Below are 25,946 nucleotides of genomic sequence, written 5' to 3'. Positions count from 1 at the left end.
AGCTAACTCCTTTTAAAAGTTAGTTTTTATAACCTTCATTTGTTCTTGCTAGCGTTTAATCACAAAGCTACATTCAGTTTTTCTTCAAGCATAATGTACATATTCCTTGCTGTTATGATTCTATTGATATCGATGAAATACCGTTATATTAAGTAGCTCTATACTTTGAGAAAAAAATAAGAAACTAATTAACATATGTTTTGTTGCCACTTCGTGAATATTCCGCTCAAGCGTCCACCACAACCATCCGTCGTTAGAGAGCATGGTTAAGGTGGACACCTCAGCGGAATATTCACGAAGTGGCCAACTGGATCAGACGTGTTCCTGCAAATGACAATTCGTTCCTTATTTTGCTCCGAGTATATTTTATTCAATGTTCTTTGACCAATTTAATCGTTTTTGAGTCTCCGTGATCTCATGTACCTTACCACACCATTTGCTTCTATCCTGTAACTATTCTCGAAGTATTTTTTAATATTCAGATTTATTGCTTTCTCATTTACATCACCATCTTGTTTCCTGGTGTCGTCCTGTTCTTTTTCCTTCAGCTTTTCCAGTCATCAATGATTTTTTTCGGTGAATCATGTCTTATTATATGAACAAAGGTCAATTTCAACTTTAATGTTTTGCTCTCCGGAATGCAATCAGGATTTATTTCTTCCACTACTGATTTATGTGTTCTCTTTGCAGCCCATGGTTCTCTCGGCATTCTTCTGCAGCGCCATAATTCAAAAGAATCAATTTTCCATCTGTCTGCGTTTTTCAGTGTCCAGCTCTTACCGGAGACACGATGGCTCAGTGGTAGAGCGCTTACCTCTAGTATGTGGGGTCCCTGCTTCGATCCGTGGCTAAGTAAGTTTGTGGTGGGTCCATGGGGTTTTCGGCGTACTCCTGTTTCCTCCTACATTATTATTCCACCAATCCCATTATGTTCACTTGCGTTAATCATCCGTCTCCCTTAGCCTAACGGATATAATCATGAGACGTTAAACTGAAATATTTCATTTCATTTTCTTAAGCGCTCACACCACACATTACTACTTAAAAGCCTTTACTACACAAACCTTCGATTTGAGAGTGATATCGTGGCTTTTAGTGACTTTCCTAAGATTTATTGTAATCTTCCTTCCAAGAATCAAAGGTCTTCTGGTTTATTGGCTGCAATCTTCAAATACTAAGATTCTCGATCCCAGGAAGATGAAATTGGTTACCATCTCCATATCTTCTTCTCTCTACTTCCCATCAGGTGATGAGTTGCAATTATCTTGATATTCAGCCTCAAACCAGCTTTTCTGTTCTTTTCTTTCGTCTTCAATAAGAAGGATGTGTATTACGAATGAAATTGAGGATTGATTTGACCTAATGTTAAAAGAAAACGGCTCTATGCGGAAACTGATTCACTCAGTTGTTGCTGTAGTTGTTGGAAATTATTGGATTTTGTATACCTCTGTAATAACATAACAGGCTTCTACATACTCCAAAAATAACCTTTGGAATATCTTGTTCTTAATTTTGATCGTATAGTGCTGGATAAATTAATGGTTTTATTCTGTTTTATTGGCTCTAGAATAGTAGAATAAGTAATACAGCATTGAATGCCATCCATGATAAATATACAATTTAATTTTGTTCCAGGAACAACGATTATAATTCATTGTTACTTTTGATAGCTTCGAACTGCTGACATGCACCATTAATATGGTGTTCTTAAGTTCACTATAATTTTTGTTCTGTTCATATTTAGTATTACATGCTTTAAATTTTTATCCCAAATTGGTTTTATTAAACATATTTTTAAAATTGATTTTAGTACCTTACAATACTAGTGTTTACGAAGAAAGGAAGCAATGTAGAAGAAAATCCTAAGTTCTGTTAGTATAGATACTAACATTTGTGTGTAAATTATGAAATTTATAGACTCCATATGTTTTATTTATTACAATGAGCTACATTTATTATTTAAATGTTAACTAATTATTTTAAATCTTCAAATTCATTTCAAGCATATATCCTGAAAAAAACATAATTTTTATTCTTTTTGGCCAGTAATGAAAATATTTCAAACAATAAATACGTTCTTATACGACGGGCAGTCAAAAAGCTCTCGGAATGTCGTCGTAGTTTTGGCATTAGTGATGCAGTCAGGATGGAACTTGTACAGTACAATCCTCAGGTTGCTTAATTATAAATTTGACAAGTGTGAACAGGTCCTAACAAGCAACGTACGAGTAGTGTAGCTCAACGGAAGAGTGTGTGTGGTGAGCAGTTGGCGCAGAGCAACGCGGAGGTATCAGATTCATGGGCAAATTGATGAAATGTGATTCAGACTTTGATAGCTAGAAAAAAAAGTTTATGGTGATAACGCTTTAAGAAAAAATGGTCCTCAAAGTACCCGTTTTGCCACTGTAGAAGAACTCAAAACCCACACGACGGCTAAATTTCAGAAAATACTACAAGGGGACATTCGTCGATGTTTCCAGTAATGGCAGGAACGATGGAGCAAGAGTGTGTCTTTCTAAGGTGCCTACTTTGAAGGCAGTTAAGTAAATGTTTACGTATGTTGTGGTCAGTAGCGTACGCAGGAATTTATTTCGGGGGGGGGGGTCCAAACTCAATATGAGGGTATTTTATATTAAAAATCCTAAAATTGCCCCTAAAATTAGTCTAAATTTACACAAAAGTCGAAATTTCGGGGGGAGGGGTCCAGATCCCCAGGACCCACCCCCTGCGTACGTCCCGGGTTGTGGTAGTAAAAAGCTACAACATGATTCCGGGAACTTTTTAACTGCTCCTTGTATTTTATAACACATTTTTTGTCATTCATAATTACTAGATACACGATAACAGTTATTTATCCAATAGAAGTCGCACCCTTGAAAAACCAAATTGTACGTGTTGAAATCTACGTTCCAGTTTCAGCTGATTATTTGTTCCTTGACTCAATAAGAAAGACTTTGAGACTTCACGTAGTAGGAAATATTCAGACGCTTGTGTTGGTGTAAATTAGCAACAAAACATTAATAAAATTAAACATGTTCAGTTCCGTGTCTTTTTTTTTTTTTTTTTTTTAATTCCATCATATTGCTTTTAATGGTTTAATACAACCATCAATTCTTCGTAGCACACAAGCATAAGCGCGCCAACTAGCACCAAAACAGTGCTCAAACTAAAGCAAATAGTAGGATACATAAATAAAAAGTGCATCGACACAGATTGCGATTTTTTTTTGTTAGGCGATGACCATTATTTAATTGCAGTAGGCTACTTGTACCAACGACTTGAACAACATTTCAGACTAACTATAAAACTAAGTAATTCATATGTCTTGTGAGTTTTAACTTTTACTTTTCTGACCAAAGTAGTATCCAATAAAAACGGACTGGAAATAGGGAAACTTCGTACTTTCCCTTCAGTTGTGGATTTCAGGCTGTGATTCTGTGGTAAATAACATCATGTTTATTATTATTTCGAGTTATTCCTTTTCTCGAAACCCTCTCTACTATTCTAATGGGTATGATGCGCGCCTATTGTGCACAGGGTCTCCAGTTCGATTCCGGCTGGAAGAGCTCTGAAATTACGATGATTCGGATTCTAATTTAAACTAGATCAATGTCTTATACAGCCTCGGTGCTTGAAAGGGACGCTAATCTCCAACCAACAAACTTTTTCCTTTAACTTTGTCACTCTGTCTCTGTTAGTGCACAGCGTAACTGAAAATGTTAAACTCATTCACTTTTCAGTAATCTGTCATCAAACAAATTTTTTTCACTAATTCGATACACTTAGGAATTTTTGGCGCTGTTGGTACTAATACCTGAACCTAATAACAGTATTCCAATATGCGGGTTGCATTGGAAGTTTCGGGAAACCAGGATTGGCAAAAACCATATTTTTTCTTGAAGAAAACAAAAAACCCGGTTTTTTGGTTTAAACCCTTTTTTTGGGTTTAAATAATTTGCTCTATGTATTTATATCACATTTGGACAGAAATAAGTTTGTTTCACCTTGGCGTTATTATGCAACAACCAGGTTATGCTGGAAGGTGTCACATAATCTTAAAGCGGAATCCAAACCACTTCTCGGCTTACATCCGAGAGCTCCTCCGTGGCTAAGCGGTTAGCGTACGCGCCTTTGGCGTGAGAGGTCCGAGTTCGATTCCCGGCGGGAGCTCATGTGGTTCGGATTCCACGTTAATCAGTAGGTCCACGTCTCATATAGCCTCGCTGCTGAATGGGACGTTAAACTCAAAATTGTCATCATCATCATCATCGGCTTACATCCGAGAGAAATTATCCTCCATTTGAACTTGAGACTGGGACTAATTAGCCACAAATGCGATACGTCTGCCGACTCACTCATAAAGGACTCCTGATAAAAGTACGTTGTACGGATCATTACATACTTGTTAATGTAATTGTCATTTCGGAAGGACAAAAAGATACACAGTTTCACAAGTGAAACCATTATACAGAATTACATATTGACAATTACAAAATACTGCAGAGTGCAGAAGAACTAATTTAGTCCTAGTTAGTTCACTACGACTTTTATTAGTCCAAGTTAAAGAAATACGACGACTTAATTTGCATATCAGTAAGAAAAGTGAATAAAGAGACGAATTATTTGAGTCCAATTTGGCTCTTGACACATTTATACATAAATAGATACCAAAGATACTTCTGATTTCAACAAATGCGTCTCGTGGGGTTTGTATGACCCCCCCTCCAAAAAAAAAGTACGGCATTTCGATGTATTTTATCAATAGTAAACATTATAGAACGAAAGATTATTTAGAATTTTTCTTTGATTGCATTTGCATAACAATAATAACGAACTATAGAAAAATCAGAAAAGAAACATTGATAAACTTACAAAAACAAAAGTTGCTTTTATAATATAATCTGTCTGAGTAATGAATCGGGAATTTAGGTCTGAATATAATACGAATAATATACGGGAGTGAAACGTGATAATCCACAAACAGATTTTACGAACACTTACACTTTTACGAACATTTTTAGTTTTTTGGTTTAAACCAGATAAAAAAAAAAAAAAAAAAAACTAAGCTGGTTTAAAGCAAGGCTTAAACCGTGGTTTAAACCACCTTGGCTGAAACCAGCCAACCGTGCGGGAAACTGACAGAAAAACGATATCCAGAATGCAAATATTTTTTTATTGCTTTTCAAAGTATTCGTCCATAACACCAACACATTTATCCACTCAAATAAACTAATTGTTGAAGCAGTTATGCCACTCAGCAGTATGTACCTGAGGAACATGCATTTGTATATTTCCATTGCCTCTTATGGGCTTAAAAATTGCTGCCCTTTATTTTTGATGGTTTGAAACGAAAAAGACATTGAGGGCTAGGTCTGGTGAATAAGGAGGGCGAGACATGAATTCAACATTTTTACAATTCACAAACCCTATTGTTTGGGTTCGAGTCTCGGCAAGAGCTCGTGTTGTTCGGATCTCACGTTTAACTGTATGCCCGCCTTTCATATAGCCTCGTTTCCCAAGCCAAGCAATCCAGTTTGAGCTGCTGTGTCATAGCTTGCGTTTTCATAATATAAAATGATGAGACATTTGTAGTTGGGAATTTAAGTTCATTGACTACTTCCGGCAAACAAAGGGTTGTATACCCCTCAGGATTAACTGTACTGTGATTCACCAAGTCAGTAATAGAGATGTGTCCAGATTTCCCAAAGAATCAAACCACTAGTTGCTTCGCAACACTGGGTGAGCGAACAACTTTTGTTGGTCTTAACTCATCTTGGAACACTCATACAACAGATTGTCGTTTAGTTTCGGGTTCGTATGAACAGATCCATGTTTCATCACATATGATGTTGCTAACAAGATTTGATGCTCCTGCTTTGAATCGTTTTAACATAGTTTTGCACTACATCATAGAGCGTCATTTTGCTCGTGAGTTAAATTGTGAAGATCCAGTGAGAACATTACTTTTTCACATAGAAATAATCATAAAGAATTGTTTATATTTAACTTATGCCAATACCTAAATTTGCGTGAATTTCACCTTATATCACATGTCTATCACGTTCATTAGCTCACGCACATTGTCGATGTTCTCTTGCACTATGGCTGTCGCTGGGTGACCTTCACGAACTTTGTCACTTTGGCTGTCGTGGCCGAACTTAAATTCCTGAAACCAACAACAGCTGGATGTTCTAGATATACTGTCATCTCCAAACATAGCACTCATTCGACTGACACATGGTTGTTACCAGTGTTCGAAGTGGAGAAAAAGCAGTGGCGGTATGTTTTATTACGATTTTGACTCGACGTACCAGCTATCTAAATACTGAAATACAGTGAAGGTATGTTGCTTAAAAGATTGCACTTCTGTTTACATAATGACTTAAAACCATGGGAGAGCTTCCCCGCAGTTATGTGGAGGGAGCTGGGAGAGGCTTTGCCCCGCCTCCAGCTCTTCGAGAAAAAAAAATAAAAATATTCCCTTACGTTGAATTATAGATAATTCATATATACGAAAATGCTCAAAAAACGTCTTTTTATATTAACAATTTTTAAACAATTTGCCGCAGGAGAACTCCCGAATACCGTACTCGACTAAGAGGCATTCCAGATCCCCGGAAGATCCGCCCCCACTGCAGACAACCTCTAAATCCGCCCATTCTCAAAACATGTCATTTATATGCATTAAAGGAAGAAGAAACTCATACATAAGAAAGAAACTGTCGAGTATGACACAACAAAATATAAGACAAGATATAAACTAGATGAACTTCTTTGTAGACACCTAATTTTTAAAACAAAAGGTAGGAAAAAAATAACAAAAATGTCGGTATTGCATCTTAGAAATTATTTCTACGTAAGAAATAGCATATTTTTACATGCGAAGCTATTTGTCAATTACTGTGTATAAAAATGGATTTATTAAAAGTATATTAGCTTCCATTTTCCAGTGACGGTATGTCTTGATCACTGAAAAACCAGAGGTGATATGTCTTCATTACTGAAAAACCTGAGACGGTATTACATACCACCGCATACCGTCTCACTTGGACCACTGGTTGTTGCATAAAACTTTGTCGAAAGTCTAATAAACCATTGCGTGAAAATGCCCTCTGGTCAGATTAATTTTTCTCCACGGACTTCCTCACTTCAAACTTTTCCAAAAAGCAATCTGTTAGTTGGGAAACTACTTGTATATTGAACACACATCATAATCACAAATATAACAATTTCAAAGACTTTGTAAGTTTCCTAATACTAAATTCCCGAAATCTTCAGTACAACTCTTAGAGCTGCTGAATTGTCGCGACTATTCTTTGCTAAAACATATTTGTTAGTTTATTCGTACTATGATTGTGGCAATCGTAATAACCACCAAGGTAGATAAGCTTAATAACTGATGCAATTTACAGCTGATAGCTAACCTAAGAACACGTACTCTAGTTGAAATCATTGTCACTAAGATTCATCGTAATGTGAAACCTGCGTTCAATTTCCAGTGGTAGCTCATGTGATTCGGATCCCAAGTTAAGCTTTAAGTCACGTCTCACATAGCCTGGATGTTGCAAGAGTCGCTAAATTTCAAATCAACTAACCAACCACTAAAACTCATTCACAGTTCTCTTCTCAACAGACACTTTTCGGACACGATATTCTCAAACCCACCAAGGATACAGATTTTGTGGACACACAATCCTGATTCACAAAAGATACAAATAATAACCGGTTTTCAACTCTGTTTATTAATACACAGTCAGCATTAAAAGAATCCCTTTTTGTCTGTTTGCAGAGGCTACCCTCGCAACGTACAAGTGTCAGAGTAGGTTACAAACATTGCAATACTTTCTGCGCGATTACGACTTCTTGTCTTTTAATTTTATACTCTTCATCTATCTTTTCTGGTTAAGAAGCAGAAGTCCAGCGAGTCTGTTCAGGGAAAAAATGAAATGAAATCTTTGAGTTTTACGTCACACGATTATGCCGGATAGGCTAAAAGGAGACGGCGATGATGAATGAAAATAGTGGAATGAAGAAAGTAGGAGAAACGGGAGAACCCCGAGAAAACCTATGTGGTGTTTGTCCACCACAAAGTTCACTTGGTGCGAGCTGGGATCGAACCAGGGACTCCATGCACCAGAGGTGAACGCTCTACCACTAAGCCACCGCGGCCCCTTTTGTTCAGGGAGTTTACAGTGCTGGTAGAGTAGTTGTGAAAGAGGTGTCAGAAGTCAGCAAGCATGTTGTAAGGTTTTAGATTTTTCATCATTAGTATCTATGAAAAATATTGTGGTACATGATATTACCTCCCCCCCACACCGTTTTATTCCCAACATTTTCTTGCCATATTTTAAGAATGTGAACTCTTAAACGTTATTTATTGCAAATTGGTGCCCATTATGTTTGTGACTGCGATAAGAAACGGAAATACAATGAACTTAGCTTATTATTTAGCAAACAGGCAGTACTTGATAGCTACCAAATCAGTTGAATGTTAGTACAAAGTTTACATTAATCAAATGCATCGTTTCGTAAATGATTTCGTTTTATTGAATGAAAATAATAGTTATAATAAACAGAACGAAAAGAAATTGAGAACCAAGAACTTGGTAAAAATTTGCATTACATCAATTCTTTAAAGCCACACATTTATGTTGCGATTATACACATCCAAATTCGTTTTCTTTTGTTTGTTGTTATGTTTGTTTTATTATCAGACATTCTCAGATATATTTGTTTTGTTCATGAATCATATATATAATATATAAGAAGCTTGAGAACCATAAGTACTAGGCTCGTAGGTATTATATTAGAATAACAATTTGTGATTAGTCAGTTCGTGTGATTTTTGTCAGATCACTAGCCCAACTTCAGCTCCTGAAGACCTGGCACAACCTCCTATTACAACTCAGACATATGCTATTGAGTTCCAGAAAGCTATCGAGGCCTCGTCTCAAGGAAGGGTTGTACATACTATTCAGGTAGGTGTTCCTGGAGGTGAGGTTTTATTTTCTAGTTATTAATAGTTTTTGCTCTTTCATTCAGTCCTACGAGCAGCCATAAAGATCCGATCTTCAGCAAGGCTCAGGTCAGATTTATTGAGAAAAGAGAAAAGTAGGAATGGTAATTTCTTTCGTGCATGAAGAAATTTGTGCACAAATATGCATATTTTTATTTTAGTTTCAAGAGAATGTTTATAGACCAGTTAACTTTTTGAGGCAAGCAATTTCAAATTTGGCGAGCTTTGTTATGTGTTTTCTTTGTTGGGTCATGTTTCTAAATTCTGAGAAGCTGTAAAAGAACAAAGCAAGAATGGCAAAAGCATATTATTGTACAGTAAAACTTGTCTTTAACGGAATCGAACGGGACTCGCAAAAATTTCCGTTAAAGATAGGATTCCGGTCAGTAAAGGTAGAGCTATGTTTAAAAAGTGTGCATGTTTATAATGGACATACTGAGGTAAAATAAGATTACGTACCTTATTTAATTTACAATATTTATTTCTACTACCAACTAATACACGCAAAACATACAATGAACAGAAAAAAAAAAAACTGTGTACACGTTAAATTAATTTTATAGTATTCAAGGAGGGTTTTCTGTACACAGTACTGCTTGGCTACTCAAATTTCAGGAAACACTTTAGCCTGAGAAACCGCACCAAGCGTATCAGTGTCATTGTAACGTAAGGTATATTGCTATAATTCCTTTAAACTTTTGACAGCATCTTCATAAATCTTTACCCTATACTGTTCTTCCAACTCAATCCCATATACCTCCTCCTCTTCTTCTACATCCTCTTCTTTCAAACTTCCCGTGTAATTCTGATTTAAGGTGTCTATATCAGCAGTGTCTCCCAGTTTGCACATCACAGTTTTGCTCACATCATACTATATTGTATATACTTAACCTCATACTGGATTTCTAAACGCTGCATTTTGAAACTCGTAATTTTCAATTCAGAGGCTTAATTTGATTTACGTTGTCTGCGTACCACAGTTTCCGTTTAATGAAGAAAATCGAACACTTTTTTTTTTTCATTCTTAAATTCATAGGAGCCTAAGATGTTTCTTTTAAGACGATTTTTCTTTTAATAAAGAGTCCGTTGAAGGCAGACTTTACTGTATTTACAAAAATAACGTGCATGTCTTATTTTTCACGTAGAGATCACATATTCAAAAGCTAGTCCTAGTAAGACACAAGATTTTGTATCGGTAACTGAAAAAAAGAATTACAATACGAGTAGTAAATTAGACTGAAAACCAGTCAGCTTGTTACTTGTCATTGTACCGAGTACAACCCGTAAAAAGAAATCTTTTGAAAGAGAACATTTAACCCTTTCGAGACAGGGGTCAGGAATGTGACGCACACGGGTGTGCCGCTTTCTTAATCCTGTGCCGTGTGAACACTAAGATATCGGGATGATTTTTTCTATGGCAAATATAGTTGGACCATACTTTATCCTGATGGTATATTTTTTTCTGAGTGTCGAATTTCAGTCTCAAATTTGAACCCAAATAAAAAATTCGAGAATTTTCGATTTTTTAAAAAATTATAACTTCCTTCGTTTTAGAGAAATCTACTTACAACTTGTCAGGTATATACCTCATATGGACACCTAATTTTTTTAGACCAATTTTAACAACTCAGTCAGTGCTGCCAACTAGAGAAGTTAAAATTTTCCTGTTTTTCAGTAAAAAGAAATCGAAATTTTAGAACTTTGTGTATAAATATGTACCTATACGTGCGAACACATGTCAACTTACGCCAATCGAACATCAGTCCTTACTGAGCAAAAGCAAGTACAGATTTCTACAAAAAATTCGAATTCAGGATCTTTAATAATAATTTTATTATTATTATTATTATTATTATTATTATTATTATTATTATTATTATTATTATTATTATTATTATTATTATTATTATTATTATTATTATTATTATCGAAGACTTAAAAATTCAGTGCTGCGTTTGAAATAGCAGAAAAAAGTCGGACCAACATTATCGAAGGTTGCGTTAGTGAAGACACTCCATGAAACGTTGGTTGGTTAGGTGAATTGGAAGTTCAGAGTTCGTTTCAGTACCGAGGCTTTATGAGACGTGGACCTACAGTTTAACGTGGGATTTGAACTACATGAGCTCCCACGTGAACCGAACGTAGGTCTTCCGCGCCGACGGCAAGCACAGCTACCATATAGCCACGAGAGAACTCTTTATTTCCCCAATATGTGATTTGCGATCGCTCGAGCTACAAAGTAGCTTTTTATGCAAACTGGTAGGCGAACTAGGCAGCTGTCTAGGGTAGCAAAGTGTAGGGAAGGGGCAGTGGGTGAGTTTACTTTGCGAAGTTTGTAACAGTAATAGGGTAAACAACTATTACAACAAACTATATAAAAACATTAAAGCAAACTACCACGTATTGTAGAAGCTTCAGCGCTAAACTTGAACGAAATCGAAATAACATTAAATTGTATTCAAATCAGGAAAGTAGAGGAGGGTATTTTATGTTTAGTCAAATGTCCTATTCCTTAACAAAAAAGTACTGTCACTAAATCTGAGGGCGCCGAAATATTTCTCGCCTACAGTGTCAAAATACCTAAAGCTAATCCTGTTTCAATGAGTGTGACAGACGAAAGTGGTGAAATAAGTATCCGTACCTCTTTGTGGCCAAGTAGCTTAACCGCGTCCTTTCTGTAAGTGCGGTCAGGAGTTAAAATCCAATGGAAATATTTGCCTCTGAACTAAATCTGAGAGAGTGGTTTAGTACGCACAATAAATTATAGATCATCTATTGTGCAGCCTGAGTACTGAAAAACGACAAACATCAATAAAAATGTTAAAATCCTGGTTTCTTGTTGTGTCATATGTATATTATTTGCATAAGTGAATGAGAAATCGTAGACTGAATATCAAGTTGCTTCGTGGGGGTACGGTGGCTCAGTGGAAAAGTGCTTACTTCTGGTGCATGGGATCCGTGGTTAGATCCCCGGCCAAGTAAGTTTATCGTTATACAACATGGCGTCCGTGAGTTTTCACGGGGTACTCCCGTTCCCTCTCACTTTCTCATTCCAACAATTCTTTCATCATTAATCACTTGCTCTAATCATTGTCTCCCTTAGCCTAAAGGGCATAATCGTGGGATATTAAACTGAAATATTTAATTTTTTCATCAAGTTGATTCCATATATCATATTCCTTAATTTTATATTATGCGGTTCAAATGAAACTCGTCATAATAGTTGAGAAAAGGGATTTTGTTACTAATGACTTATCATGGACTTCGCACAACTACCTTCCATTTATGCACATATGAATGTGTGGTTAGAAACTCAAGTGTTAGAGATTGGTGAAAAGTGGGGGGATTACTGTAAGGGACTGACTGACCACTCAGCTTGGAGCTCTTTAACCCTTTTAGGATTTTGGTAACTTCTGTTACCATGGCGTAGTATCGTCTTTGACCGTTTATTTAGGTTCTATAACAGGTATTTAAGCCGGGGTTTTGTTTTTAGTCAAGTCAAGGATGGACCAAAGACCCCCAGATGTGTTTTAGAACCGGATGTTCAACTTGGCAGTGCCAAGTGGGGACGAAGGAGCTTGACTTTTTTCAGGCAAATTTCCTGCTTTTCCCGATTTTTCCGTTTCAGGTATATTATACGGACATGTGAGTGGTACCGTTGGAACGGGCTCGTTATACTGAAGAAAAAAAAAAAAAAAAAAATTGAACTATGACTAGGTCAAATAGTAATGACGCAGTAAATTTTATATATATATATATATATATATATATATATATATATAAAGAGAGAGAGCGCCTAATTCAGACTTTCAATAAAATTTTTCCGCCTTTTGTTTTCAAGATACAAGATTGAAATTTTGTACGCGTATTATGTACATAACTAAGTATTTTTAGAAATAAAAAAATCAGATCTCTACGTCAACCCAGGCCCGAGCCAGAGGGACAAAGTGTTTTGTTGGATTTTCAAAAAAGAATCCGGGTTTTTCCTTAATTTTCTGGTTCAGATGTATGAAACGGATATGTGAGTGGTACCGTTGGAAAGGGCTCGTTATATGGAAGAAAATGGCGTTTGAACCGTGACTCTAGGTCAAATAGGAATGATGCAGTACATTTTTGAAGTATTTTTATATACATATGTATATAAATATATGAAAAAAATGGTCACTTTCAGACTTCCAAAAATTTCTCCCGACCTCAATTTTGAAGATATTAGAATGAAATTTTGCACACGTATTGTGCACGTAACGTATTCTTTAAAAAAAAAAAAAAAAAAAAAAAAAAATCCTTACATGAACTCAGACCCTGGTCAGAGGGGCACAAAAATTTCGAAAAATCTCGTTTTTTTCGATTTTCCCGTTTCTGGTGTATAATATGAACAATCGAGTGGTATAGTTGGAAAGTATGATCTATCCTGAAAACAACGAGGTATGAACCATGATCGTACGATAAATAGTAAGGAAGCAGTAGCTGCTTGAGTGAAAGTCTAAAACTTACCTCAAAAAGTGGAAATCCTAAAAGGGTTAAATGAGATAAGAGATCCAAAAGCTTATACTGTTGTGTCAAATAGTTGCATACGAGTGAAGGCGTATATGTGTACATGTAATTTTTGTATATGGTTTTTTACAGCTCTCAAGAACTTTAGGAAAAGCCCATGTAAATAGTAGCATGGCTGTGTCAGTGCTATCAGCACACTCACTTGAAAGAAGTATGCTAGTATATTATATTGGTGTAATGTAAATTTATTGTTGAAGTAACAGTCACCTTTAATTTTTGGAGCATGCTTGTTAATACACTTGCTTTATGTTTCCTTGCTATGTTTTCTTACTATTTATTTTCTTATAGTAGTATATGTAAATTTAATATATTTGTAATACCCTTTTTTCTGTATTTAAATAGTCACTAATTTGTTTCAATGTTACGTTACATTTATTTAGTTTTACTTTCAAATAAACATAGAAGAAAGATACTAAGAAAATATAGAAATATCAGTGATCATTGTTTTTGTAATTTTACTTCATGTTTAAAACAATAATTTCAGCTTTACAAGCCCGAAGGCAGTAGTTTGGGCTTCAGTGTGGTCGGGCTGCGGAGCGAAGAGAAGGGAGAATTAGGGATCTTTGTACAGGAAATCCAACCTACAGGAATTGCGGGAAGGTAAGTGGTAATTTGTTTTAGATTTTTGCTAAAGCTGCTTATTACTATAATTTGTTCTCAGTACAGAAGTAGTGCTAGTTGGTTTGCGACTGTTGTAGTTAGTGTAGAATTGTTGATAAAAATGTTAGTTTCATTCTATTGTAATATTTGAAGCGTCTGGTTTTATTGGTAATTCGTAAAACACGATATGTGTAATTTCTGTTTATGACGAAGATATCGAACTTCCAAAATGATTCTTACATCAAGAGGAGGAATCGTCCTAGTTAAGTGAATATAACCATCTCTTAAATTGGAGAACGTAACTCAGAATAAACAGGTTCAGATCTTCTAGCTTGTTACCTACTTCAATTAGCAGTCAAATACTCTTGCTGGATCAGAAGTAAAAATGTAATAGTAACGTCACGTAAATGTAATTAATAGATTTATGAATACTGTAAGGTTCCACATGTCTTCACACCATGCTGTAACCAGGTGTCTACTACATGTGGTTGCAGTAAACAAGCATATTACAGACGACCGCAACAAAGAGAATACCGTCCATCATCGCCAATATTCGACTTGTGACGCAGGGGCCAGCAATCAGCAACTTTTAAAAGAGGAGAGCACACCTTAAGAAGTATCAGTCTCTCCCGGTTGATCAAACTACCAAAAGCCTTAAGGCGCCTGGCCATTGGGAACTCCTTACCCCTCTCAGCGACGCCGGGCCAATTGAGATGTACTTTTCCTACACGCTCTAAGACGCCTGATCATTGAGTTCCTTTCCCTCTTTAAGATGCCTGGTCAATTGAGAGGCACCTAACCAACAAGTTCATTCGCTCTCTAAAGACGCATGGTCATTGAGAGTAACCTAACTAACAAAGCCCTAAGACGCCTGGCCATTGAGTTCCTTTCACTTATTTATCTACATATTAGAGGAAAGTTTGTTTATTGTAAGGTACTTGTATTCAAGAGCATCTTTTGTAATAAAAAGGTGATGGAGAAAGTCCAATCTTCCGTGTATCGTATTTTGCTCTATCCTATAGAACAGAGAATTTTACAATACATAACAAAAAAGGACACCATATCCAACTCAAGTATGAAAGGTTGAATAGGTCTTGTTAATCTTTCAAGAGATCGTTAACTATCAGTAAACATAACTGCCAGAAGCGACAGAAAGAGCAACTTACTGTTGTGGACCACTACCGAATTTTGTGCAGTTATTAGTTTCAGAATTCAACACAGTACTAGGAAGGGTAGAATTTTAAGTTTCAGAAAGTGAAACGAATCATTTCGTTAACCTGACGTCGACTGAGTTTGGCATTGGTTGGACTAAAGCTACAACATGATGTCTTCCAGTTTGTGATTACTTTCTCCAAACGGATAGTGGCTTTTAGCAAACTAGTTTATTTGATGTTACAGCGGACATTAGTGACATACGTGAATTTACTAATATGTTAGCTAGTTTACGATTCATTTTAGTCATCCGAGTAGAAAATCTAAAGCTGAAATTATAAGTATAGATAGTCCAACTATGACAACATAAAGAGAGTCGTTCAAGTAGTAGTAATATCATTTTTAACTGCGAAGCTGGATTGCAAAGTGGCAGTTACACTCAACATTTGCTATGCAGATTGATTACAATGGATATGAATGCGTCAGCAGTATATGAGGATAGCGTAATGAGAGTAAGTAGTGCAATAGGATTGGATAAAAAGAACGGAAACATGAAAATTGATTATTCCATTTGTTTTGTACGATCTGTTCGTTTTTATTAACTTAGTTTCAGTGACTGTACTTCGAAATATTCTGTTTGTAACTGTATGTAAACTAAATCTATTATTCATTGTTGGGATAAGAGCTCTTTCGTGGCTAAGCAGTTATCGTACGCGCCTTTGGCGTGGAAGATCCGGGTTCGATTCCGGCGGGAGCTCGTGTGGTTTGGATTCCACAATCAGTCGGTCCTGTCTCATATAGCCTCGCTGCTGAAAGAGACGTTAAACTCAAATCATTGCTGGGATATATGTATTTCTTAAGAACAAGATACGAGAATTATGTTGTTTAGCGGAAAATAAAATACAATACAATATTTGCATTCAGCAAGCCTAATGATAACCAAAACGTCGCACTTTCATAGCAAGTAAAGTGGTTAGCACAAAGAAGCAAAAGACAGAAAACATTTTTACGAAAAGACCAAAATTCAATTGAAAAAACTGTTCTAAGTGGCTTCTGACAACATACGCTTCCTTTCAGGTTGAAGGAACTATAACATTGGTTGGTTGGTTGAGTTGAAGTTTAGCTTACCTTGCGGCACCAAGGCTAATGTAAGACGTGGATCTACATTTTAAGTTGGAATCTAAAGCACCGTAATCGTTAAAATTTCAATGCTCTCCTACCAGAAATCGAACCCTTTGCTCCGTGCTTTGTTATATTCTGCGGTATTTGTGACAATGGTGGGTGTATTCATTGGAAGTATTTTCTTGCACAATCTACAACCTTCTGCTAACGAGTCACAGGATCTTCGTTATCATTTGGAAAGAATGAAGCATCTTCGTGAACGGAGAAGACAGACAGCTAATCTTCCTGAATTGTTTGTTCCTCACACAGTTATTCAGGGACAAGAAAAAAGTGATAGTTGGCGAGATGCCTGAAAAATGTGAAGGATTGATCTCCAGTTCTAGTCGGAAATTTAAGTTTTTTTCTAGAGTCGTTAATACGATGTGAGGATTGAGCAATTATCCTGAAGAAAGGGAATGTCCCTTTTGTTGAGCAGTTCAGATTGCCTTTACTGGGATATGTCTTTAGCCTGGTATAGCAGGGCATAATACTCATCCAATCCGGTAGCATCTCAAAATGGACAACTCTGGCACATGTTAACTAAGCAATAATTTGTTTGGGTCTAGTGGAGGCATTGATGTGTGTTTGCCGGTTTCTCTGGCGTTATTAGTGGTGTGAGAGTTTGAAATGTGTGTACAACACCAAACTGTGCAGAACAGTCGGTGTTGTGGCGGATAATAGCAAGGAACATATGCTGCGACGATGAAGTTCGTTGTCTAGTGTGAGTTCGTAGGGCGACCATGTGGACAGCTTTTACACTTTATCATTTTGGTATAAATGCAACTGGATATTTCATTGCTTACCTATAACTGTCTTGTAGTTCCTGGTAAGTCTGGCTTGGATTCGATTCCATCGCTATTTTCAATGTGCAACATCGTTAAGGTTAATGTTCATGTACCAGATTCTCTGAGAACTCGTTTCCCTATGAAAATATTTTGAACCACCTCTAGGTTATTACAGGGCGGAACAAACGTGGAAAACCGCAAAAATGTAAAGGAATTTGAGAAATCAAGAAAAACTCACGCAACTCTGGTAGGTCAGGGAATTACTTAAAATGAGATTATATTAATATTAAAAAAATAAACCTTTAAGAGGATTTTAGCTATGGTTTGAGCGCTTTGTTTTTAATTGGCAACCTCAAACTTAGAACCTATCTATATTTTCTACTATCGATGTGTAACGAGCTGTGCGCATTATCTTTTCCATGTCGTTTGTACTGAGGAAAATGATATTGATGAATCATCTACAAAATGTATTTGAATCAACAATTGTCTATCGATACCAAAGTGTAAATTCATTTTCGACGCACACATAACTGCAACGTTTTTTTTTTTTTTTTTTTCCTTTTTGGTTCACACTAGTTTCGATTTTATCGGAGTTCCCTGTCCGCGATTCAGTGGAGGTAGCGTATCACACAAATGAAGGAATCTGGAATACGTTTATTCATATTTGAGCTTCCTTGTTTTCATTGTAATGTATTTTAATTCGCAAAGAGGTTTATTTCGGAAAGCTTAGGAGTTGCATATAAATTAATGCATTTGGTCAGTATTCAGTGAATAGCCGGATTAATTTCATCGGACTCTTGATCTTAAAATACGGGATACGTCTATTGATACTATAGTGTACTTTTCCATTTTGTGCTTGTAATGCAGTACGTATGAATTGTTAGACATTTGTATATCTTTCACACATATTTAATCATTCTTCTCACTTATACTTACCAATGTTGTAATCAATATCCAAGGTAAATAGACGATAACACCACATAGCTTAATTCAAAATAAGATATTAGTATATAATATGTATCTATAGCTATAAGAGAGAAACAAAACCACAAAATGTGTTCCTTCATGGTAAGTTGATTGGATGTTATATTAACAGTCATATTGGCCGATATCCTCGTAGTGTAACAGGAAATAAATATATTTTCTAGGAATAGCATTACAACTACAGTATTATGTAACGAATAAGAGGAATAAAGTCAAGAAATAATAGGAGTGATTTATAGTAGCAAATTATGAGACCTTAAATTGACAATCATTGTTCATATGAACGCCAAGATAACTAAAACGAGATATTGGAGAAGACTCTTACACTTGCCATTTTCATGAAATTTTCATGATACAATAACATTTAAGGATATTTTCAAGTATCTCTAGTAAGATCTTTTTAAATAGACAAAACTACTCCGAACTTATACCTCTCCCTTTAAACAAAGTATTCCATAAAATTGGCACTCTTCTGCGAATGCTTAAACTGTTCAAAAAATGAATTGTCTAGCAGTAGATATTAGGGATAGATAGAAAATTTCTGATCCTGGTTACCCGGTTTCAAATATACACCGTTACGAATCCAGTGAGAATCGGATACCCGAATCCGGAACTGAGAATCGAGTACTGTTCCAGAACAGAGAATCGGGTACCCGCATTCGGAACCGAAATTGGGTATCCGGTTCCTGAACCGAAAATTAAGTGCCTGGTCCAGAGCTGAGAGTTGGGTACCCGAAACCGAACGCTGAATATTGCGAAAGATGTCCAAACTCCAAAGAAATAGAAATGAACTTGGTTAACCGACAGCTTTTCTTTCGCTAAAATTGACGTTGTAAAGTAAAGGATACAGAGTGAAATCCTGTTCAAAACAATATTGGTAGCTAATCATATGTATTAACTTGATTTTTGGTACCACTGCTCTGCCATAATTCCTATGAGTAGAGGGGTAAGTAATTAGATGGTTTATAGCATTTATATTTCGTCACGTTTCTCCCAGAAACTGCCATACAACTGTATTCTTCTACTGTCATCTTTCTTCTTTGTACTGAGCCCAGGTGTTTCCTACCCAGAAAGCTTTTCTCAAGTATTTCCAGTTCAGTACTTAAGTGCTAGCGTAAAAAAGGAGTACTCGTCTTCGGAGAAACAATGGTTAACGCAATACAAGCAAGCAAGAGATCAGTGTTTAAGTAAGACCTTCTTGCAAGGAAGCACTAAAAAAATTTAGAGTTTGGTCGTTGACAAAGTTCACACTCACGAAGATTAATGTAAACAAAATTGTCATTTTTTTTAAAAAGGGTATCGAATTTATGAAATGAGTGTAAAACAGTCTGTTCGTCCTTAGATTGTTCTTACATGAACAGTCAAGAAATGCTTAATTAGACGTCGTTTCTTCGTAAAATTTCGCTTATTGCATTTTTCAGTTCTGGCTTTTAAGTCGGTTTCATTAATCATTTTCACGTAAACAATAATAATAAAAAAAGTATTACTTATGACTTCATCTGGCCAAGAAACGAAAGACATACGGCGATCGGACACGATGGGCTATTCTCACTTCAACCAAATAAAAACTGTTCTGGACGGGCGTAGTCCTTCGGGGTTATAGTTCCGCTGAGATAGGGATGACACGTGGGGCTCCAGACTCACTCGAAATTCCGAGTTTTCTGCAAATTTAGTCCAGTTTTAGAGGTAATTTATCCTTATATTGAAAGTGGATCCTCCAAAAGCATTGAACTTCTCCCAAAATTAATTTCCGCGTACGTGCCTGTGTTGAATTACTTAAAGACCATCAAGAACTCCTCCGTGGCTAAGCGGTTAGCGTACGCACCTTTGGCGTGGGAGACCAAGTTTTGGTTCCCGGTGGGAGCTCATGTGGTTCGGGTTCCAGGTTAATCAGTAGGTCCACGTCTCATATAGCCTCGCTGCTGAACGGGACGTTAAACTCAAAATTAACTCAACTCAATCAACTTATAGACCATCAAATCCGTAACGTTTGACAAAATAAACTTTCTTTTGTTCAGTTGATGTATTTCAACATCAAATATTTGTCAGTGTTAGTTTTGGTATCATATAACTTTGCAAATGACCTCAATATCCAAGTTGCGTCTTTCTTTTTCTTTCTTTCTTTCTTTCTTTCTTTCTTTCTTTCTTTCTTTCTTTCTTTCTTTCTTTCTTTCTTTCTTTCTTTCTTTCTTTCTTTCTTTCTTTCTTTCTTTCTTTCTTTCTTTCTTTCTTTCTTTCTTTCTTTCTTTCTTTCTTTCTTTCTTTCTTTCTTTCTTTCTTTCTTTCTTTCTTTCTTTCTTTCTTTCTTTCTTTCTTTCTTTCTTTCTTTCTTTCTTTCTTTCTTTCTTTCTTTCTTTCTTTCTTTCTTTCTTTCTTTCTTTCTTTCTTTCTTTCTTTCTTTCTTTCTTTCTTTCTTTCTTTCTTTCTTTCTTTCTTTCTTTCTTTCTTTCTTTCTTTCTTTCTTTCTTTCTTTCTTTCTTTCTTTCTTTCTTTCTTTCTTTCTTTCTTTCTTTCTTTCTTTCTTTCTTTCTTTCTTTCTTTCTTTCTTTCTTTCTTTCTTTCTTTCTTTCTTTCTTTCTTTCTTTCTTTCTTTCTTTCTTTCTTTCTTTCTTTCTTTCTTTCTTTCTTTCTTTCTTTCTTTTTTCTTTCTTTCTTTTTTCTTTCTTTCTTTTTTTCTTTCTTTCTTTTTTTCTTTCTTTCTTTTTTCTTTCTTTCTTTTTTCTTTCTTTCTTTTTTCTTTCTTTCTTTTTTTCTTTCTTTCTTTTTTTCTTTCTTTCTTTTTTTCTTTCTTTCTTTTTTCTTTCTTTCTTTCTTTCTTTTTTCTTTCTTTTTTTCTTTTTTTCTTTCTTTTTTCTTTTTTTCTTTCTTTTTCGTTTTTCTTTCTTTTCTTTTTCTTTTCTTTTTTCTTTCTTTTTTTCGTTGGGTTGGCAGTGGTGTCGTGGCGCCCGCAGCGCCTGACCGCTTGTGGTGGTGTGTTAGGTCGGTCTCCATACTACGTCAGGCGCAGTGGAACAGCAGTGTCAAGTGGCTGCAGCAGACGGAGGTAGTGTAAAATGGGAGACCTCTCAGATTTTCAAAGAGGGCAAATTGTTGGTGCGCGGTTGTGTAGATTGAGTGTGATGGCAGTGGCTACTGTGTTAGGTGTGTCGCGTGGGACAGTGTCTAAGGTGATGATGGCCTACACAACACATGGGAAAACCGCATCGGGTAGCGGAACAGTGGGCGGAAGAAAAATCCTGAGTGACAGGTCACGCCGGGTATTAAAGCGCATTGTCACGCAGAACCGTCGTGCCACTGCGGAGCAAGTGACGGTGAAACTCAATCAGCACCTCCCCCACCCTGTTTCGACAATCACAGTCCGCCGCGAATTATATGACATGAACTTACGGCGTCGTGTTGCACGGGCCAAACCGCTAATCAGGGACCATAACGCTTTCGCACGCCGCAAATGGTGCCGCGACTATGCCACTTGGACCATTGAGGACTGGAAACGTGTGATATGGTCGGATGAGTCATCCTTCACCCTATTCCCAATCACGGGCCGTGTTTATGTGTGGAGAACGCCCAAAGAAGTTTCTGGTCTGCAGTGTCTCCGCCCAACTGTGAAACATGGCGGCGGCTCGGTGATGCTGTAGGCCGCCATATCATGGTTTTCATTGGGTCCTGTGGCCACACTTAGCGGACGAATCACTGCCAATGATTATGTTGCAGTTTTAGGAGACCACTTGCATCCTATGGTCCGGATGTTGTTCCCGGACAATGACGCCATCTTCCAGGATGATAATGCACCCATTCACACAGCTGGCATTGTTGCAGCGTAGTTTGAGGAACATCGGGATGAAGTTCAACACCTCCCTGGCCCGCCTAATCCCCAGATCTCAACATAATTGAACATCTGTAGTCCGTCTTGGAAACACGACTCCGGCGACGATTTCCACCTCCATTCTCTCTCACAGAACTGGCCGATGCCCTGCACGAGGAATGGTATAAAATTCTACTTGCTACCATTCACGACCTCTATGCCTCCATCCCACGTCGCATCACGGCTGTTCTGAAGGTGAAAGGTGGCCCGACACCATATTAATCTGGTAAGTTGTAATTTCGTTCAGGTGTTTCCATTTTTCTCATCACCATCTGTATAATCTGAATATATATATAAGGCTCCTTGTTTCGCTACACATTCTTTCCCCATGAAACGTGTAAATCAAAGTACTGAACAGAAAAGAAAAGTGTCCGATAGTCAGCTAATCATGGCCCAGAATCTGAATAATAAGTAATTTTGTACGCTCTATCGCTCATTGACTTAACTTTCGTTTTAGAATTGGAGACGTCTGTTTTATTTTAATACTATAATCATACTTGATATAGGGATGCAATACGGATCCGAAAAACAGATATCTAAATCCAGAAGCTAGAACAAGTAATTGGTTATAAAACTTAGAATCGGGTACCCGATTCCTGAACCGAGAATTGGGTATCCGGATCTGGAACCGAGAATCGGGTACCCGAAGCCGGAACCAAGAATCGAGTACTTGAATCGGAACCGAGAACCGGGTATCCGGTTCCAGAACCAAGAATCAGCTACTCGGATCCATTATGATCCTATTATTTCAGGAACCGATTTTGGCCATCCCTAGTAGGTATCATATAGCAATGCAATATTAACTAAGTCTATTCACTTCCAATATATATATATATATATATATATATATATATATATATATATATATATATATATATATTATAATGAAGGGAAAACAAGACATAGAATTTACGAAGACAGCAAACTCATATATAATACAAGTCGCGTGTATTTTTCTAAGAACTGAAGCTAATATAGTTTGAGGTTTTTAGTTAGAGAGAAGAACGTCTAGTTGAGCTTATTTCACAGAATCACAACAACAACAACAACAACAACAAAATGTAGATTGTATGAATCGTAATTTGAAGATAGGACCATAACTTGGTGGATAGAAGTTTCTTCAAATTTCAAGTTTCAAGTCTTCAAGTTTCTACAACGGACGTCTTGTCATTTTAGGACTCCCTAATTTTCCTTTCATAGGACTGCTACAGTTCTCATTTGAGCTTGATAAGCATTTAGATTGTATCTAATTGGGAGTGTAACAGAGAAAAATTAGAGAAATGACATTACTTAACCTCTCCAATCATTTGAATCGATCCCTCAAAATCTTAAGGCTATCACTTACATCTTACCTTCAACATTTAGACAAGTCCCTACAAAGAGTAAGATTGATAAGTTAGTAATTTAGAACTTATCAATATAGGAACATAATGAGTTACAAGAGCTACTAGACCATATTAATTTGGTTGAATCCAAACTGAGATCTAACGGGAAATCTCAACCATGAAGAACCAGCAGTTATCAAACTGCTGAGAAGTAGCATAGGGGAAAAGACTGGAGGCGATAGAAGCATTAAGTAGTGAGAAATTTCTCAAAATACCTTAAGCTACAAATAGCTGTTCGTATCTCTTGAATATCAGGAACGCTGAACTCAAATCGAATCAAAATATCTCTTGAATACCTATTTACGTCAAACACACTAGTAAAGAGTTTCACTCGATCATGATTAACTTTCAGAGTTTCTTTAATTGTTTCTTCTTTAAAAAGAACGTTCAAGAAAAATGTTTTTGTCTTCATTAATATCACTATAGGCATTACTTACTGATTTAACTCAAATTCTATGTAAGCATTTAATCTTTGCACTAATGCAGCTTACAATTTTTTTCATGCCTGCTCTAATACTAGAAAATTCTCAAATTATTATTTACAAGAATAATTCTGTTAATTATCTTTCTTTTTTGCACCGAACTTCGAACGTTATATTCAAAGGTAAAATTCGATTTTTAAAAATAGGTATCGACTCTATCGAAGACAAATGTTACTTTAGTACCACATACCACATCATTACGTTTGCAGGGTTATGTTCCTTACCCAACTTCGGATTACTGTCATACCAGTACCGACAACTATGTCGATTGACCACCTCATTCAAACAGAAATATACCTCGTCTCTGAACAGTATGTCATGTACAAACGAGGTATGCAGTTTGTGTTTGTTCGTAGGCCAGGTGCAGAACTTTTCCGGTCGATCTGAGTCATCTTTATGTAGTTTGTTGCATGTGCAACTTATAAAAATGCCAGCAGAAACGGCGAGTACTGCGTTTGGGACTCTTCACAAACTATGGTAGAACTGTTGTTGCCGTCTCCTCATTGGTGGCAGTCTTTGGTCTCTCACTGCGAGCTTTTATCTTTCACAGTGCCAGTTTCTAGGGAATTCGGCAATCACGTACAGGACAATGGTGTACGATACTGGATGTCTTTCAAGGTACCGTCAGTTGTAGCTCTCTGCAGTGTCTTTGGAATTGCATTTCTTTAATATTAGGATTATTTCTATCTTGGGTCGTTTGTCAAAGACATTTTATATCACTTGAAACAATAAGAGATTCTTCAGTTATAATAAGATTTTTCAGATATTAGTGTTCATAACATGCAAACCATACAGGATGTAAAAGAAGCAGTTACAATGCGGCAGTTCCCATTTCTCATTTGAAATTTCAAACTTGTAGTCAAAATGGTGGCTGTGGTCGCTATACATCGTACAAGTTGCACCCTCCTCTTTTGCTCTTAAAGGGCGCCCGAAGATTTTACACTCACCCTATGTAAATATTAAATGTTGTACGCGATCTATGAAACTCATCCGATCTTTTACTCAACTTGACGTAGCTTAGTACGCATATGAAATATTATGTTGTGCAGATCTTTTGTTCTTGAGTTGTTGATCTTTTTGTATCTCAAGATTTTTTTCTTTTTTTCCGGAAGAAATAATTTAGTGATATAAATGATGAGATGGTTGGTTAGGTATGTTGTTAACGTAGTGTCTAGTTATAATAATAAAGATCTGCGAAATATTTTTTTTTTTTCAAAACAGGAAAACTTACTAGTTTGTACGAATACATTCTACATGTCGACCATCTAGAATTGCAAATAGCAGTTATCATTGAACGCCTTGTAAGTACAGAATATAGTAATTATCGAGGGTCAGAGACAGTGAAAAGTTTCCCTATACACATGCTTTTTGTGTACATCAGATGGGTACTCACAGCCAGGGGCGTCATTTAGGGGGGGAAGGAGGGGCATTTGCCCCCCCCCCAAGAGTTTGAGAAATACATATACTTTAATCGATTGTCTACTAATATAGTAGTACAAAACGTGAAAGTCTTGCGTCGATGGTGGCCTTGCCCCCCTCAAGCAAAGTATGAAATGACGCCCCTGCTCACAGCCGATCCCCAAAACTGCATAACTCTTTTTAAATAATATACCTGTGTTTTGTCTGTACCAGGGACGCACTCACAGGTAGTCCAACCAAAATATATTTTCAACTCGTGGATCCTCCTCTAAAAATAATTTCTGGTTGCGCGCCTGGTTTACATTGCTACCTGTTGTTGGGACGGATAGGATTTATTTGAATACTTGGACTTGTACAACTTGACCCAAACAGATTTCTTGTTAATTATTGGTCTCTGCAGAATGATTGATTAAAATCTCTTTTTAAACTATGAATACTGTGTAACGTTTTAAACCATTGCACTTTAACCCTTTCACTACCACTGGGATATATGTGTTCCACAATACATTCTCAGAGAACCCGTGGTAATTTACCGCATGTTATTGC

General features: G+C 36.6%; 1 protein-coding gene across 8 annotated transcripts in view; it reads left to right on the top strand.

The window, feature by feature from the left end:
* Positions 1–25,946, top strand: part of LOC145673181 (multiple PDZ domain protein-like) — an 817,414-nt gene that overhangs the window by 91,704 nt on the left and 699,764 nt on the right. For 7 of the 8 annotated variants that reach the window (XM_081742640.1, XM_081742641.1, XM_081742644.1 and 4 more), the window contains exons 5-6: positions 8,853–8,978; positions 14,055–14,170. In XM_081742640.1, the coding sequence (XP_081598766.1) occupies positions 8,853–8,978; positions 14,055–14,170 (242 nt within the window). The remainder of the gene's footprint in view (positions 1–8,852; positions 8,979–14,054; positions 14,171–25,946) is intronic. The other variant, XM_081742643.1, reaches the window with a different exon arrangement.

This window comes from Thermobia domestica, chromosome 16, assembly GCF_964235325.1.
Source record: "Thermobia domestica chromosome 16, izTheDome1.hap1.1, whole genome shotgun sequence".
NCBI lineage: Eukaryota > Metazoa > Arthropoda > Insecta > Zygentoma > Lepismatidae > Thermobia > Thermobia domestica.
This window is presented reverse-complemented; position numbering and strand designations above follow the sequence as displayed.